At 37.0% G+C, this 17,637-nt stretch overlaps 1 protein-coding gene across 5 annotated transcripts in view; it reads right to left on the reverse strand.

Annotated features, from left to right (window-relative positions):
• NAA16 (N-alpha-acetyltransferase 16, NatA auxiliary subunit) overlaps nucleotides 1-17,637 on the reverse strand; it is a 69,323-nt gene that overhangs the window by 46,277 nt on the left and 5,409 nt on the right. For 3 of the 5 annotated variants that reach the window (XM_058548250.1, XM_058548249.1, XM_058548248.1), the window contains exons 3-6: nucleotides 17,072-17,176; nucleotides 14,918-15,075; nucleotides 12,146-12,280; nucleotides 2,800-2,953 (exon numbers count right to left, since the gene is read on the reverse strand). In XM_058548250.1, the coding sequence (XP_058404233.1) occupies nucleotides 2,800-2,953; nucleotides 12,146-12,280; nucleotides 14,918-15,075; nucleotides 17,072-17,176 (552 nt within the window). The remainder of the gene's footprint in view (nucleotides 1-2,799; nucleotides 2,954-12,145; nucleotides 12,281-14,917; nucleotides 15,076-17,071; nucleotides 17,177-17,637) is intronic. The other 2 variants (XM_058548251.1, XM_058548252.1) reach the window with 2 other exon arrangements.

The raw sequence follows: 17,637 nt of genomic DNA on the forward strand, positions 1-17,637 counted from the left end.
TCCCTAAGATTTCACATTCCCCAAAGAATCTATTTCAAACAAATAACCCTTTGAAATGTCTTCAGTCATACTATTTCAGCTTTCATCATCTTGGAGGAGGCAGCATATTATAGTGGTTATTACACACTATTATTTTACTATTTATATGTATTATATATTACTCAAGCTCTAGAGTAAGACTACAGGGGCTGGCCCAGTGGCACAAGCAGTTAAGTGCACGCACTCCGCTGTGGTGGCCCAGGGTTTGCGGGTTCAGATCCCGGGCGCGCACCGAAGCACCGCTTGTCACACTATGCTGTGGCAGCGTCCCATATAAAGTCAAGGAAGATGGGCACAGATGTTAGCTCAGGGCCAATCTTCCTCGGGGAAAAAAAAAAAGAGGAAGGTCAGCATCAGGTGTTAGCTCAGGGCTGATCTCCCTCAAAGAAAAAAAAAAAAAAACAATAGAGTAAGACTACCTAGGTGTAATTACCAGTTTTACCACTTTCTAGTTTTGTAACCTTGAGCAAGTTACAAAATTCCAATGTCCATATCCTTACCTATAAAATATCAACTACCTCAGTCTGCTTTTGTGATAATCAACTGAAATAATTTACTTAAAGTGGTTAGCACAGTGCTTGGTATAAAGTGAATACACATAAACATTTGCTACTTGAACCTATAAACATGCCCCATTCCTCCACAATTAACTTCTGGCTAGTCCCATTTTTACTCTGCTTACCCTAGATATAATACACAACAGCATATTTTTCAATTCCAAAAACCTCTGTCACCTGCTAGCACCATAAGGCAAAGGTTATTACTCAAGCAACATACAGGACAAATAAGTACACTTGCATATATTCAGAAAGTAAGTGAAAATCTAACCTGAAAGTTTTTTAAAGGATCTTAGTATGCTAATGACTACAAAAGACAAATGTGTAAATATCAAAGGTCTCTGGGCCTGCAAAGTTCACTGAAAACATAAAAATACCATAACCCATTGCTAGAAGCAATGTGGAGCATTGTCTTTACATTCAAATTGATGGGCCCCAAATTACCCTCACTAGTAACATATGGATGAATGTGGCCATGCTGCAACTTGCAGAATTTTTTAACTAGAATTGATCTCACTTTATCATATCTAATTTTTAATCACAGTATTCCCTATTGATGCCACAAGAGAGAAACAGCAATCTCAGAGTTAACATTTAATCAGGAAACAGCAATAATACATCAGAACATAAAATAACTGCCTTTTGTCTTTGCTCCCATCAATTACAGGAGGTAGAACAAGAAAGAAACCAAAATATTATTTATCCTTATTTCACCAATAGTTTGAGAAATAGTGTTGTAGTCGATATTATTAATACTATTCACAATAAAAATTAAACCAGTCAGATGCTATACATTACCAAGTAAGAGTAGAGGATAGCAGCTAAAATGACTCATGAAAAGACATGAAGGAAAATTAAATGCATATTACTAAGTGAAGACAGACAATCTGAAAAGGTACATACTGTATGATCCCAACTATATGACATTCTGGAAAAGGCACCACTATGGAGACAGTAGAAGATCAGTGGTTGCTAGGGGTTGAGGGCAGGGAGAAACAAGCAGGCAGAGCATAGAGGATTTTTAGGGCAGTGAAACTACTCTGCAAGATGCTATAACAGTGGATATATGTCATCACACATTTATCAAAACCTAGAGGGTGTACAACACCAAGAGTGAACCCCAAAGTAAACTACAGAGTTTGGATGATTATGATGTGTCAACGTAGGTTCACTGACTATTAACAAACGTACCACTCTGGTGGGGGATGTTGATAGTGGGTTGTGCATGTGTGGGGACAGAAATCTCTGTAATTTCCACTCAATTTTGCTGTGAACCTAAAACTGCTCTAAAAAATAAAGTCTATTTAAATTTTAAAAAGAGGCTCTGAAGTCAGAAAGATGTGTTTAGAAATTAACTCTCCCTCCTAAATGGCTGGGTGACTTTGGGCAAGTCCTGAACCTCTCTTAAGCCTTAGTTTCCTCAACTATAAAATGAAGATACTAAATAGTACCCACGTTAAATGCTAAAAAATTAAATGCAATAAAGCAGTTTAAGCAATTACCATACTCTGATACACTGTAAGAGTAAATAAATGTTAGTTATTATTTTTAATAAGTTTTACAAGTCCTGCAAATATATGAAATTTTAGTTTTAAACTAATTAATTTAGTCGAACATTCTACTTAACACAGTATTGCTCAGGAAATGGATAACTGATGAGCAAAGATTTGTATAAAAGAAAAATAATGCTTTACCCTTTGTTGAGGAACATTTTTAACAAACTATTTATCAAGATCCTGCCTTGATAATTAGCCCCTAATGAAAAGAAACTAATCTTGTTTTTATGACGATCCCAGTGTCATCCTTTACTATTCCCATTATATTTTACTATATATGGAGATATATATTGTGGGGGAGAAGGAGAAGATATAAAGGCAGTATAACATACTGCTTAAGAAAATGGAATCTGGAGTCAGAATCCCTGGATTCAAATACAGTACTACCCAGCTTACTCAGCTGTGCAACTCTGGGCAAGTCACTTAACCACTCTGTTCCTTGGTCCCTCGTCTCAAAAATAGATATAACAACTACATCATAGGGTTCTGAGGATTAAATTAATTAATAATGGCTTAATAATAAAAGTGTTTAGAGTACTGCCTGATAACAGCAAGTCCTACTTAAGTGTTAAGACAGAAAAAAGTATATAGTTTTTGTTCTTTTCTCTAATTGAGGCCATTAAAAAGGAAAAAGCAGCTCAATTTACCTTTAATTTCCTCCACCAAAAGTTTATCACATATTTGTCTCTCATATGTTTCTATATGTTCCAAAGATTCCTGAAATAGATCTGCCTCTCTCATCACTTGATTCTGGTATAATATCAGTTCACTATATTCATAGTCTATTTTGTTGGGAGGAACCTGAAAAAAAAAGACCAAATTACCTTATTTATATAATTACATAAAGCAGTTACAGATCTTTAATATAACTGCTTTCTCAGGAAAGTCATTCACACAGACTTAAAAAAGCAACCTACGAGCAGTTACAAACAGAAGAGTGACTAACAGCAAAGATGATTAATACATTCTTTAAAACAAATGAAGGGATGAGAACTTCTGCCTATGGCAAAGTGAAGAGGTCAGCAAATCCTATACCCCCAAAAAAGTATAAAAATGGTTAAAATCCTAAAGAATCTACAAAAAGAACTACTAGAACTAACAAGGAAGTTTAGCAAGGTGAGAGAATATAAGATCAACATATGAAAATCAATTATATTTCTATACACTAGCAATGAACAACCTGAAAAGGAAATTAAAATAATTTCATTCACAAAAGCATCAGAAACAACAAAATATTTAGGAATAAATTTAAGAAACAAGACCCACATACTGAGGAGTACAAAACATGCTGAGAGAAATTGAAGACCTAAATAAATGGATAGACATTCTATTCCATATTCATGGATCAGAATATTCAATATTGTTTTGATGGCAATTCTCCCCAAATTAATCTAAAAGTTCAATGCAATCCCTATCAAATCCTCAGTAAGCTTTTTTTGCAGAAATTGACAAGCTAATCCTAAAAATTTAAATGGAAATCAAAGGAACTCTTCATGGACAAAAGAATCTTGAAAAAGAACAACAAAGTAGGACATGCACTTCAAATTTCAAACTTACTATAAAGCTACAGTAATCAAGACAGCATGGTTGGTAGTGGCATAAGGATAGACATATAGATCAATGGAACAGAATACAAGGTCCAGAAATAAGCCCTTATATTCTGTCCGATTTTCTTTTTTTTTTATAATTTTTATTTATTTATTTATTTTCCCCCCAAAGCCCCAGTAGATAGTCGTATGTCATAGCTGCACATCCTTCTAGTTGCTGTATATGGGACATGGCCTCAGCATGGTCGGAGAAGCGGGGCATCGGTGCGCGCCAGGGATCCGAACCTGGGCCGCCAGCAGCGGAGCGCAAGCACCCCACCGGAGCGTAAGCACCCAACCGCTAAGCCACGGGGCCGGCCCTGGCCAACTGATTTTCGACAAAGGTGCCAAGGCAATTCAACGGGGAAAGGGAAGTCTTCTCAACAAATAATAGTGAGACAATTAAATATTCACATGCAAAAAATAACCTTAGACACATACTTCACAGCATATACAAAAATTAACTCAAAACGGATCACAGACCTAAATGTGAGTGCTAAAACTATAAAAGAAATCTTAGAAGAATAGGATAAAATCTATGTGACCCTATGCATAAAAGAAAAATTGGCAAATTAGACTTCATCAAACTTATAAACTCTTCCTCTTCAAAAGACACCATTAATAACATGAAAATACAAGTTACAGACTAGCAGAAAATATCTGCAAATGACATATCTGATAAGGAATTTATATTGAGAATACATAAGGAACTCTTACAACTCAGCTGTAAGACAAATAACCCAATTAAAAAATGAGCACAAGATTTGAATAGACATTTCATCAAAGAAGAAATAAAAGTGGCTAATAAAAACATGACAAAATGCTCAATATCATTAGTTGTTAGGAAAACGCAGAGATATCATTAAAACAGACACTATTACACACCCACTAAGATGGTTACCATCAAAAAATTGGACAATAACAGATGTGGGCAATGGGTAAAAAATTCTCATACACTGCTGTTGAGAACGTAAAATGCTTCAGCCAACTGAAGAAACAACTGGGCAGCTTATTAAAACGTTAAATATATACTTAGCATACTACCAACTAATTTCATTCCTATTTATCTACCCAAGAGAAATAATAACATATGTCCACACAAAAACTTGTACACCAATGTTCACAGCAGCGTTATTCATAGCAAGTAAAACTAAAAACAATCCATGTCCACCAATTCATGAATGGATAAAGTGTTGTATATTCATACAATGAAATAGTTTTCAGCACTAAAAAAGAATGAACTACAAATACATGCTCTAATATGGATGAATCTCAAAAACATTCTGAATAAAAGAATCCAGAGACAAAACACTACATTATGACTGCCTTTATCTGAAGTTTCCAAAAAAGGCAAATCTATAGAGACAGAGGCAGATCACTGGTTGCTTGGGGCTGGAGATTAGAGTGGAAATTGACTGCAAATGGGCACAAGAGAACTTTTTGGGGTGATGAAACATTCTAAAACTGGATTGTGGTGATAGCTACACAAGTACAGATTTACTAAAAAAATCTTTGAGATGTACACTTACAATGGGTGAATTTTACAGTATGTAAATCATACCTCAAAAAAGCCTCTTATATCTCATACCTCTTAATTATACCTTTTATTATGAAAAATAAGAAAATTCCAAACATCTGATTTTAACCAACAAATTGTAGTAATATTGTGTTTAAAAGGAAAGAGTGTTTATCAAGCCCAGTGAATACAGTACAGTACACAACTGTCTTTGGGTAAAGACTTCATTCCTAGATAAAGACAAAGAACTAGTCTCAATAGAGAATTCTTGAGTTGGCAGTAAAAAGCTAAGACACTAAGTAAACATAGTGGACTTACCACACAGTTTACCTCCTCCCTTAAGAGAATACACAAAAATAAGAGAAGATTAAAAAATATATAAACCAATAAAAATAGAACATACAAGATTTCAATGAACTTCTGGGAGATAGAAAGCAAACGAAGAATAAAGGATGAAGTAAAACAGAAGTAGCTCAAGCCTAGAGCAGCTGTAAAGAGGAAATCATTAGGGAGGGTTTCCATCTACCCTGGAGACCCCAAGCAAGGTCAGGATTCTGACAAGTAAACAGAGGGAGGAGGAAGGCGACATGCGGCTCAACATTAAGGGATTAACTGAAAGGTTGACCCCCACTCCATTTCCATCAACTCTGCAGCCAAAACCTTGTCTAAAATACCCTGTATCTTAGGCATCTATCCCACTCGAAGAGTAAAGAGCTCTTCTCCAAAGTAGACAGCCCCAGAGAACTGGAAGCTAAGGAAAAAAAAAAAACAAGATATCTACACACCTATGTTCACTACAGTGTTATTCACAATATCCAAGATATGGAAACAACAGAAGTGTCCATCAACAGATGAATGGATAAAGACGACGTGATATATATATACAATGGAATACTATTCAGCTATAAAAAAAGATGAAATCTCAGGGCCAGCCCAGTGGCGTAGCAGTTGAGTTCGCTCACTCGGCTTCAGTGGCCCGGGGTTCGTAGGTTCAGATTCCAGGCTTGGAGTGGTGCACCGCTTATCAACCCATGTTGTGGCGGTGTCCCATATAAAGTAGGAGAAGATGATGGGGCTGGCCTGGTGACGTAGCAGTTAAGTTCACTCGCTCTGCTTCAGCGGCCCGGGGTTCGAAGGTTCAGATCCCAGGTGTGGACCGACGCACTGCTTGTCAAGCCATGCTGTGGTGGTGTCCCATATAAAGTAGAGGAAGATGGGCAAGCATATCAGCCCAGGGCCAGTCTTCCTCAGCAAAAAGAGGAGGATTCGCAATGGATGTTAGCTCAGGGCTGATACTCCTCACAAAAAAGTACGGGAAGATGGGCACGGATGTTAGCCCAGGGCCAACCTTCCTCAGCAAAAAGAGGAGGATTGGCATTGGATGTTAGCTCAGGGCTTACCTTCCTCTCACACAGACAAAAAAGATGAAATCTTGCCATTTGCGACAACATGGATGGATCTTGAAGGCATTATGCTAAGTAAGATACGTTAGAGAAAGACAAATATTGTATATCACTTACATGTGGAATCTTAACGAGCTGAACTTATAAAAACAGAGAGTAGAATAGTGGCTACCAGGTGCTGGGAGTGGAGGAATTGACGAGATGTTGTTTAAGGGTACAAACTTGCAACTAGTAAATAAGGCCTGGAGATCTAATGCATAGCATAGTGATTACAGTCAACAACACTGTATTATAAACTTCAAAGTTGCTAAGAGACTAGATCTTAATTGTTCTCAACACAAAAAAGAATGATAATTATGTGACATGACAGAGTGTTTTAGCTAATGCTACTGTAATAATCATAATATCAATCAATATATAACATATCAAACCAACACATTACACTCAAACCTATACAATATGTCAACTATATCGCAATTAAAAAAATTTAAAAATAAATTTTTTTTAAAGACAGACAAAAGAAAGAACAAAATAGACCTTTTAAAACTAAAAACATGACTGCTAAATAAAAGCTTCAGTGAAAGGATTAAAAGCAAACTTGTTCCTGATTGTGGTGGTGGTGGTGGTGGTAGTTACACGAATCAGCACATGTTAAAATTCATAGAACTATACACCAAAAAAGGATCAATTTTAATGTATGATATTTTTAAACAAAATTTAAAACAAGAAGAAAATTAAAGAAATGTATACAAAGTAGAATAAAAAGACAAAAAGACTGGCAAAAGTTAAGGGAGGAAAAAAGGGATAATCTAGCAGAGCACTATCAAACTAATAAGCGCTCCAAACAGAATAAACAATGAAAAAGAAATTTTCAAAGAAACAATCTAGGATAAAGCTGACAACCCAAAAACCTACTTCTCCGCCTAAATAGACCCACTAAGTGGCCAGCACAATGATTTAATTAAAATCAACACTCAGACACATTCTAGTAAAATTTCAGAGTCCTTATCAGCAACCCTAGATACCTTCAGAGTTCTACGGGAATTATGATTTTCTACCTAGAATTCTGTAACAACTAAACTAACAAGTGTAAGGATAGAATAAAGACATTCTCATATATACAAGGACTCAGAAATTTATGTCCCATAACCTTTCTAAGAAAGTTACCAAAAGATATATTTTAGCAAAATAAAGTAAATAAAGAAAATACAAATTTCAGGAAAGAATAAAATCATTTTTATGGTTTTTCTGGGTTCAGGAAAAAAGAACAACAGGAAAAAAAGATTTGATAAAATACCTAATATAACGAAAAGAAAGAAAAATCCTGAGGCTATGATAAAGGCACAAATTGTATAAGAAAAAAAGAAAACAATTAAAATTCCAGGAAAATCTAAAAGCTATACAAAAAAGGAAATTAATAAAAGTACACAAAAATTAGCTCCTCAGTGAATAATATTTACATAGTAATATAAACACCATCTATTGATTTTCAACTTTATAAATCAACCTAAAGAACAAACTATTGATACACACAAGAACTTGGATGGATCTAAAGGCATTATGCATGGAACAAAAGCCCATCTCAAAAGTTACACACTGTATGATTCCACTTATATAACAAAGTCGAAGCAACACAGTTATGGTGATGGATGACAGATCACTGGTTGCTGTGGGTGAGGGGAGGGGTGCAACTGTTAAGGGATATCACAAGGGAGTCTCTCGAGGTGATGGAACAGTTCTCTATCCTGACTGTGGAGCTGGGTACGCAAATCTACACACACGTGATGAAATTTCACAGAACTATACACCATGTAAAAACTGGTGAAATCCAAATAAGGTCTGTACCAAGTTAATAAATTGTACCAACATCAATTTCCTGGTTTTGACAATGTGCAATGGTTATATATTATCATTTGGGAGCACTAGGTGAAAGGTAACTCTCTGTACTATTTTTGCAAATTCTTGCAAATAACCAACCATTTCAAAGTAAAAAGATTAAAAAAAAAAATCAACCTATAGACAAAGATAAGAATTTATTGTTATAAAACAGACTCTAAATATTATCAACTCTGACAATGTAAAAAATAAAATCAGAGATGACAGAAGTTAGGAAAGGAGCACAAATGAAGGATAGATTCCTCAATACCCTCATCTTACAAAGCAGAGCAAAGGAATACTGCAAATAGTTGCTGGCATAAGACACAAAGGTATAAATATGTTCCCTAATGATAAAAAGATAACACTTAAAAGAATTAAAAATATTCTTATAACTCTATCAGGAGAATAGGGAGGAAGAGATGGTACGGTGACCTAAGTGAGCTCTATACTACTCTAGCATAGTATTGGCAGAGAATGGCTAAAATACATGCAAAAGAGTTGCACATGCATTATTTAGACATATGGAGGACTATGTTCTTCCATATGTCTTCTCTGAACAAGGCTCTGGAGAGCAAAGCAGGGATGGAGAGGTAGAATAGAGGACTGTTATCACACGTACTCCGTATTGAGAATTACCTGACAAATGAAAAGAGAAAAGTCTATCACTCTAGCAGGTAGAATTAGGCTGGCTATCATTCCAAAAAACAAAACTTTGCTTTTAAAGTAATCTGTCAAAACAAAAAGTTTTCATCAAGAAAATACAAAGAGGATGATGTCAGCACAGATGGCAGAGTAAAGACCTCCAAAAACTCGTCTCTCCATAAAAGCAACGAAAGAACTGGCAAAAACTGTCAGAATCACTTTTTTGAGAACTCTGAAAACTAACCAAAGGCTTACAGCAACCTAGGGAGCATTTATTGATTAAAAATGGCTGGATCATGGTAAGACCAGCGAGCTTCATGGCATTTTAACTTGCCTTAGTCCTATCTAATCTCTCCAGCTAGACAGTAGCCTTGAAAGATAAGCTTGTATTCCCAGAGCAGCTTGACAGCCACCAGAGACAACAGAATGAAGCTAGAGCTCTTTCAAAGCCTCATTCTCAAAGAACTGTAATTAACTGACCTATCTGGTCGTTCCCTGCGAGATCCTGATATACAAGGCTAACGCAGAGCTTGCCCGGAGCAAAAAAGCCTTGGAGGGGAGGGGAAGGCCAAAGGTGTTTGTCAAAAGCGATTACTACAGGCAAGTGTTTTATCTTTACCGTGACTGAAGTGATGGATAAGGTGGGTCCAGGCAAACAACAGACTAAACAAAAATCTTAAAGGAAAAGCTGAGAAATGTAATGTCCACAGGAGCTTGGAAAAGCCACACGCATGCAGAGAGTTATGCATATGCTCAGGAAAGACCTGAGAAAGCCCTAAGTTCTCACCTCTTGCTGACCTTGAAACTCCGCACAAGAAGGAGGTGAAAGCTAAAGCCGAGTCGTAAACTGCGCAGCTGAGTGCTGAGGGCATACCCCAACACACCCACAGAGGAAATTAACAAAACTGCAAGTTGGTTCTTTGAAAAAAAATCAACAAAATTGACAAACCTTTAGCTAGAATGACCAAGAAAGAAAGAGAGAAGACTACTAAAATCAAGAATAAAAGGAGGGACATTACCACAGACCGTACAGAAATAAGAAAGATTATAAATTAAAGGACTATTATGAAAAGTTATATGCCAACAAATTAGGTAACTTGGATGAAATGGATTAATTCCTAAAAAACACAAATACTGAAACTGACTCAAGAAGAAAGAGAAACTCTCAAGAGATCAATATCAAGGAGAAAATAAATTAATAATCAATAAACTTTCCATAAAGAAAAACCCATGACCATATGCCATTGCAGCTGAATGCTACCAAAGGTTTACAAAAGAATTAACACCATCCTTTACAAACTCTTCCAAAAAATGGGAGGGAACACTTCCCAACTCATCCCATGAGGCCAGACAGACATCAAAAGAAAAGAAAACTACAGACAACTCTTATCCCAATATCCCTTAACCTCACTAATAATCAAGGAAACACAAATTAAAAGGAAAATGAGATAAATTTCACATCCAGAACAACGGAAAAACTAATAAAGCTGATGATAACTGTCAGCAAGGACGTGGGGAAGTAACTGCAAAACCTCGCTAGTGGGCATATAAATTTGTATAGCTACTTCAGAGAGTGATGATATAATATTTAGTAAAACTGAAGACACACAGAGCTACAACTCTGCAATTCTAGTTTTAGGGACACAGTGAAAAGAAACTCACAAATGTGACTAATGAAACAGCAGACAAGAATATTCATTGCAGCACACTATTTTTTAATAGAGACAAAGTGGAATGGATAAACTGTGTTTTATATAAGGGAATGCCAAACAGCAGTTTAAAATGGATAAACTAGCCCTACACCTATCAACATAGATATATCTCAAGGAATGCTGAATTAAAAAAACTGCACATTGGAGGCCGGCCTGGTCATGTAGTGGTTAAGTTCACGTGCTCTGCTTCGGTGGCCCCGGGTTCGCAGGTTCAGATCCCAGGCACCGCCCTAGGCACCGCTTATCAAGCCACACTGTGGCAGGCATCCCACATATAAAGTAGAGGAAGATGGGCACAGACATTAGCCCAGGGCCAATCTTCCTCAGCAAAAAGAGGAGGCTTGGCAACAGGTGTTGCCAAGAGCTAATCTTCTTCACAAAAAAAAAAAAGAAAAACTGCATATCAGGGGCCAGCCCCATGGCCTAGTGGTTAAGTTCAGCATGCTCTGCTTCGGCAGCCTGGATTTGGTTCCTGGGCATGGACCTACACCACTTGTCAGTGGCCACGATGTGGCAGCAACCCACAAACAAAACAGAGGAAGACTGGCACGGATATTAGCTCAGGGCGAATCTTCCTCAAGCAAAAAGAAGACTGGCACAGATGTTAGGTCAGGGTGAATCTTCCTTAGCAAAAAACAAAACAAACAAAAAAACTGCATATCATTCATGTAAATTTTTAAATACACAAAATAATAGTCTAACTTTTATGGACTTACACATAATGTAAACATGACTAGGAATGGTCTATATCAATTTCAGAATAGTGGCTACCTTCAGGGAGGCACATGGGAGGACTTTAGTTACTTCTGTAACATTTTATTTCTTTAAAAAATAAAATCTGGCACAATTATGGCAAAATGTTAACATCTAACTTCTCTTATGACACACAGTACATTTTTGTATTTTTCTACTTTACATATATATTAAAATGTATTTATTAGCAAATATTTATATAAAATATAAAGTAATACATTAGAGAAACAATTCCCACAGTCACAAAACTATTTTAGTTTTTATGTATTCTTTTCTTTCGTTATTCATTTGAATATTGCTGAAATGAAGAATACAAAAATTTTTATATTATTCATTTTGTATTAAGAATTCTATGTTTTAACTTTTTCCAATTATTTCTAAATTTTTTCAAGTTTTTCCATAGATCTCAAAGACTTTAATTCATATTTGGGGGTGGGGTCAATACTGAAGTCAAATATTTTAGTTTGTGAAGGTAGGGGAAAACGTTAAAATGAAGTTCTTACTTGCTGAGTTTGTCTAAATTCCTCCAGTAGTTTTAGTGCCATATCGTAATCTTTCAGTAAATGATATGCAATAGCATATCCAATCCAGGAAGCACGCTGTGTTGGGCGCAACTGAAGAAGCTGATACCTTGTCTCCTTAGAAAAAGAAAAAAGAAAAAAATTCTTTATTTTTTTTACTTTTTTACCTTTCTCTAAAATATTTATATTTTATCACAGAATTGTAAGAAACAATTTAATACCTTTTATTCCTTTCTAATGAATTCAGTGAACAAACATCAGTTCCAGAATAAAACAGAAATATTTATCTTCCTTATCTCACTGACTTTAGTTCTAGAATACCCTGTAATGCTCACTGTAAGGCTGTCATTGAAAAGCAGTCCTTGGGGCCCATGCTTGTGGGCTGCCTTATAAAATTACGTTTACATAATGAGAATTTCTTTTAGTGAACAAACATCTTAGAAGAGAGACTAAGATAGCTTTTTATTAAACTCAATTTTGCTGTTTACAGAATTATTATGTGAAATTACAATGTATTTACATTGTTATAATAGGCCCCAAAGACAGGGTGGTCAAGGTCAGGGGAAACACTCCAATACCTGACTGGACTTTTCTAGCAGAAACACCACTGCTGCCGCTCTAAGGCAGCTCAATATCTATGACATCAGGGAGAAAACACCAGCAATTCCCCCATGGCTGCCCCAGAGAAATCAAGATACCTTCACTACCAGAAATCCAACCTCCCTACACAGCCCCACTGCCTCATAGTTCATATCTGCCTCTAAGATTTAGACAAGTGCAACTGCTTGGAGGAACAGGGTCTCATGAAGAACACCAGCCGCAATGAAGTTTTGAAAGTACAGTGTTTAGCTTCTGTGACTCTGCTGTTGAATGGGTGCCAAGCAAGTCCATCCACACCATATGCCACAAGGAGTAACATGATCAGCTCTTGTTTAAAAAAGATATCTTTGACAAATCAACTTAGTACCACTCCTCTACATTCATGTGTGTCTGGTTCCTTTTAGGTATATGACATTAAGCTCTATCACTCTCATCCCTTATTTTCACTGTTGCTTCTCTGTCCCTCTCCTCCTTCACTCAAGTCTATCTCAGTTTTCTTCTCTCTGCCAAATCCTGCCATTATCCTGGGCAAAAGCAACACTGTGGATTACCCATCCAACAACTTATCTCCTTAGATCCAAGATTTCCCCATATTTAGTGACCTCTACCCTGCTTCAGGGACCCACTCCCACAACCACACCTTAGACTTCACCGCCACCAGACATCATAAATTCAGACATCTCACTCTCTGGCCACAGTGCCTATGCTACCAACACTCATTCACTGACATTCCTACCCTTGTTCTTGGACACCACCGGTACCTCTAGTTCCTTGGGTCCTTCACTTCCAAGCACTGGCTCTTTTATCTTCATTTATTTCACCATCCCTCTCAGCAACCACTCTCTTGCCACTATTCTTAATTTCTTTACCTCATTCCTAAAGATATCTGATTTCAACTCCCACCACATCCAGACTGCTAGGTCCCGTTGAAGAAAAATCACACAACCTTGAAGAATGGTGCCATTATTAAGCTCAGCAGAACCTCTGAAACTTTTGCAAAAATCTAGGCATTGGGTATAAGGATTTATATGGCAGTAGAAGGGCAAAAGTAAAAAGTAAACGAAAGATGATTTGTTTAAAGAGAACTGTCAAGAGTTGGTGGCCTCCCTCACATAAGAAAGTGAGAGAATTCTATTTTGAACATATTGAATTGAGGATACTAAGTGGAGTAAACACATGGAGATGCCCGGCAGAGTTGAAGATGCCAGTTTGAAGAGATCTGGACTACAGAAATGACAGATTTATGGCAATCCTTCTCACGTTATTTTATATTTACTAACTCATAATAAAGAAAGCTAATTAATCTCTACATTTACATTTCAATTGTAAAAACTCTGTTTACCAAATTTGTTAATGTCAAACTCTCAAAGAATCTAGTACAGCATTTGCACATAGGAGATATTCTAGTTTTTAAAAAGGCATTAAACGAATAAACACTTCTCCTTTTTTCTTATTTTTTGTGAGGAAGATCAGCACTGAGCTAACATCTGATGCCAATCCTCCTCTTTTTGCTGAGGAAGAGTGGCCCTGAGCTCACTAACATCCACATGCATCTTCCTCTACTTTATATGGGACACCGCCACAGCATGGCTCTACAAGCAGTGCATCAGTGCGCACCCGGAATCCGGACCGGTGAACCCTGGGCTGCAGCAGCGGAGCACACGCACTTATCCGCTTGCACCACCAGGCCGGCCCCAACACTTATCCTTTTTTGATGGTCAGATACACAGTTCCCGGCGCCGGCCCAGTGGTGCAGCGGTTAAGTGCACGTACTCTCTTTCAGTGGCCCAGAATTTGCAAGTTCGGATCCCGGGCACGCACCAATGCACCACTTGTCAAGTCATGCTGTGGCAGAGTCCCATATAAAGTAGAGGAAGATGGGCACAAATGTTAGCCCAGGGCCAATACTCCTCAGCAAAAAGAGGAGGACTGGCATCGGATATTAGCTCAGGGCTGATCCTCTCAAAAAAAAAAAAAACACGCAGTTCCACAACTACTGGGGGCAAGCTCCAAAGTGACTTTCCCCTTCTACTACAGACTATAATAACAATTAAATCTACACGATCTTGGCTTACGTTCACCTCATTCTGAATTCACATGCTTTTAAAGTGTATCTATTGTAAAAACATTTACATTTAAGACTAAAGTACTTACTCGGTAACCTTCAAGGTCTCTCATTTGGATCTGCAACAGAGAGAGATCCCTCAAAATTTGTAGATTATCTTTATCTAATTTGAGAGCATTTCGGTAACACTTAATAGCTTCATCATATTTCTTATCAGAACGCTGCAAGAGTCCATATACATGCCAACCTATTAAGTTAAGGAAATAGAAACATTCACAGATACTAGAATATACTATGCTACATACCTAATATAAAGTTTACCTTAATGAAATGCTATTTCGTCTGGGATCTACCTTAGAATGATCAGGGGTCAGAGGGAGGGGGACAGTGAGCAGGTGGTAAAAGATGAAACCAGATCAGCCTTGACTGACAACTGTTAAATTACTGAAGCTGGGTGATGGGCACACGGAGGTTCACTATTCTATTCTATTTTTGTACGTGTTTGAAATTTTCCATATTTTTTTAAGTAATCTTACAAAATTCTTCACATTCCCTACCCTCTATCCCCTCACTTTCTTACCCCAGCACTTCAACATTCACTTATTCTTAATCACTAAGTATTAAAAGAGAATATACACAAAAATTGCAGTTATCTTTTAAAACAAGTTTATATTCAATCAATTCTAAAACAACATGTAACCATCAGTTAATTCACTGGTGATATTAAACACTACAAAAATTATTAATCATAAATTAAAGTTTTAGCATATCTCGGAGCCAAAAAAAACTATCATACTTACATGCCCTCTCTCTTCACTGGGGTAAGCACTGAGATAAAGAAATAAGTATTTAGTATTTTGAGAGAACTCTAAGCTAAATATGTGAAAACACTGCTAACACTACTGATGCTCAATACTGGCCAATAGCTAGACGAATTAAATTTAAAAAATTAAGATACAAGGGCAATATGTGAAAAGGTTGTAAACAAACATATAGATAGGCAAAACAGAAATGAAAATCAATTTCAGTGATCCACCCTTAAAAAGTATTTTTGTTTTCCACAAACAAAAATATCTAGTATCTGGGATACTAGCCAGAGAAAAATACAATTATAAGTATCTAGTGAAATAACAGCTATGTCCCTGCCCAATGGGAACCAAGCTGAAGAACCAAAATAATACTTAATACTAGGGCCGGCCCCATGGCTTAGCGGTTAAGTGCGCACGCTCCGCTACTGGCGGCCCGGGTTTGGATCCCGGGCGCACACCGACGCACTGCTTCTCTGGCCATGCTGAGGCCACGTCCCACATACAGCAACTAGAAGGATGTGCAACTATGACATACAACTATCTACTGGGGCTTTGGGGGGGGGGAAGGAGGAGGATTGGCAATAGATGTTAGCTCAGAGCCAGTCTTCCTCAGCAAAAAGAGGAGGATTAGCATGGATGGTAGCTCAGGTCTGACCTTTCTCACAAAAAAAAAAAAAAAAAAAAATACTTAATACCAAATAAAATCTGTTTTAAAACAAGTTTCTTCCGAATTTTTCTTCTAAAATTTCCAAAAGACAGTTTAAGGAACACAGATTTTACTATACAGGTAAGTACTATACAGGTAGGTCATTATTTGGAATGATAAGAAAGTCACGCACCTTATAGATGCGTAGGGAAAAAAATGGGTTTCAAGTCACATATAATTTTTTGTGTGTGTGAGGAAGATCAGCCCTGAGCTAACATCTGCCAATCCTCCTCTTTTTGCTGATGAAGACTGGCCCTGGGGTAACATCCATGCCCATCTTCCTCCACTTTATATGGGATGCCGCCACAGCATGTCTTGACAAGCGGTGTGTCGGAGCGCGCCCGGGATCCGAACCAGTGAACCCCAGGCCACCGCAGCGGAGCGCATGCACTTAACCACTTGCGCCACCAGGCCGGCCCCCCAAGTCACATATAATTATTAAAGTTACTTTTCTCTCACACTAAGCACAACTGAAGTAAATACATACTGTATAAGGATTCTCTTTAAAATACAACAAAAAAAACAAGAGGTAGGGAACAGATGAAACTAACATTACAAAATGCTGATAATTACTGAAGCTGAGTAATGGGTACATAAAGTTCATTAAATTCTCTCTTCTATATAGGTTTGAATTTTTCATAATAAAGTTTTTTTATTTGAATTAGAAAAAACTAGTAAATGGAAACACACAAATGAAATTGGAGTACTCAACTACTGCAAAAGGATACAGACATGACTCTTGACATCATTACGAAGTCCTTTACGAACAAATTCATACGCTTCTTCTTTTTTTCCTAAACAGTTCAATGTTAATCCTTTCATAGCCAAAGTCTCTGAAAAATATTTTTAACCTCTATTTACACATGAAAGATTCAAATTATTCTCTTAGCACTATTTTAATTTTAGAGATCTGCCAATGCTTATATTATTCATCTTTTTAATCCCATAGTTAGAAGAACTTCTCTCCAAATACAAAAAGTAAAACTACATTTAAGTATTTGCTTAGAGCTTAGTCCAAGTTCTTTTCTGAAATTTCTTAGGCCAGGACTGAGTTGCCAAAATGCTTTCTGCCCTTTAGAAGACTCTATAAAGGGGGCTGAGATTATTCTGCTGAAAACTGTAACCCAGCAGGCACCTGAGTCCTGCAGTTAAATAGACTGCAGTAGTCCATGGCTTTCACCTGAGATCAATTCTAATCAAGAACCAAATAATCTGACTTAACATCACACAAAAACACTCAATCTACCTTAAAGAGATGTATACAATTTAAAAATCACCTTACTCAACATTGGAA

The sequence above is a fragment of the Diceros bicornis genome, chromosome 9 (genome assembly GCF_020826845.1).
Source record: "Diceros bicornis minor isolate mBicDic1 chromosome 9, mDicBic1.mat.cur, whole genome shotgun sequence".
NCBI classification, from domain to species: domain Eukaryota; kingdom Metazoa; phylum Chordata; class Mammalia; order Perissodactyla; family Rhinocerotidae; genus Diceros; species Diceros bicornis.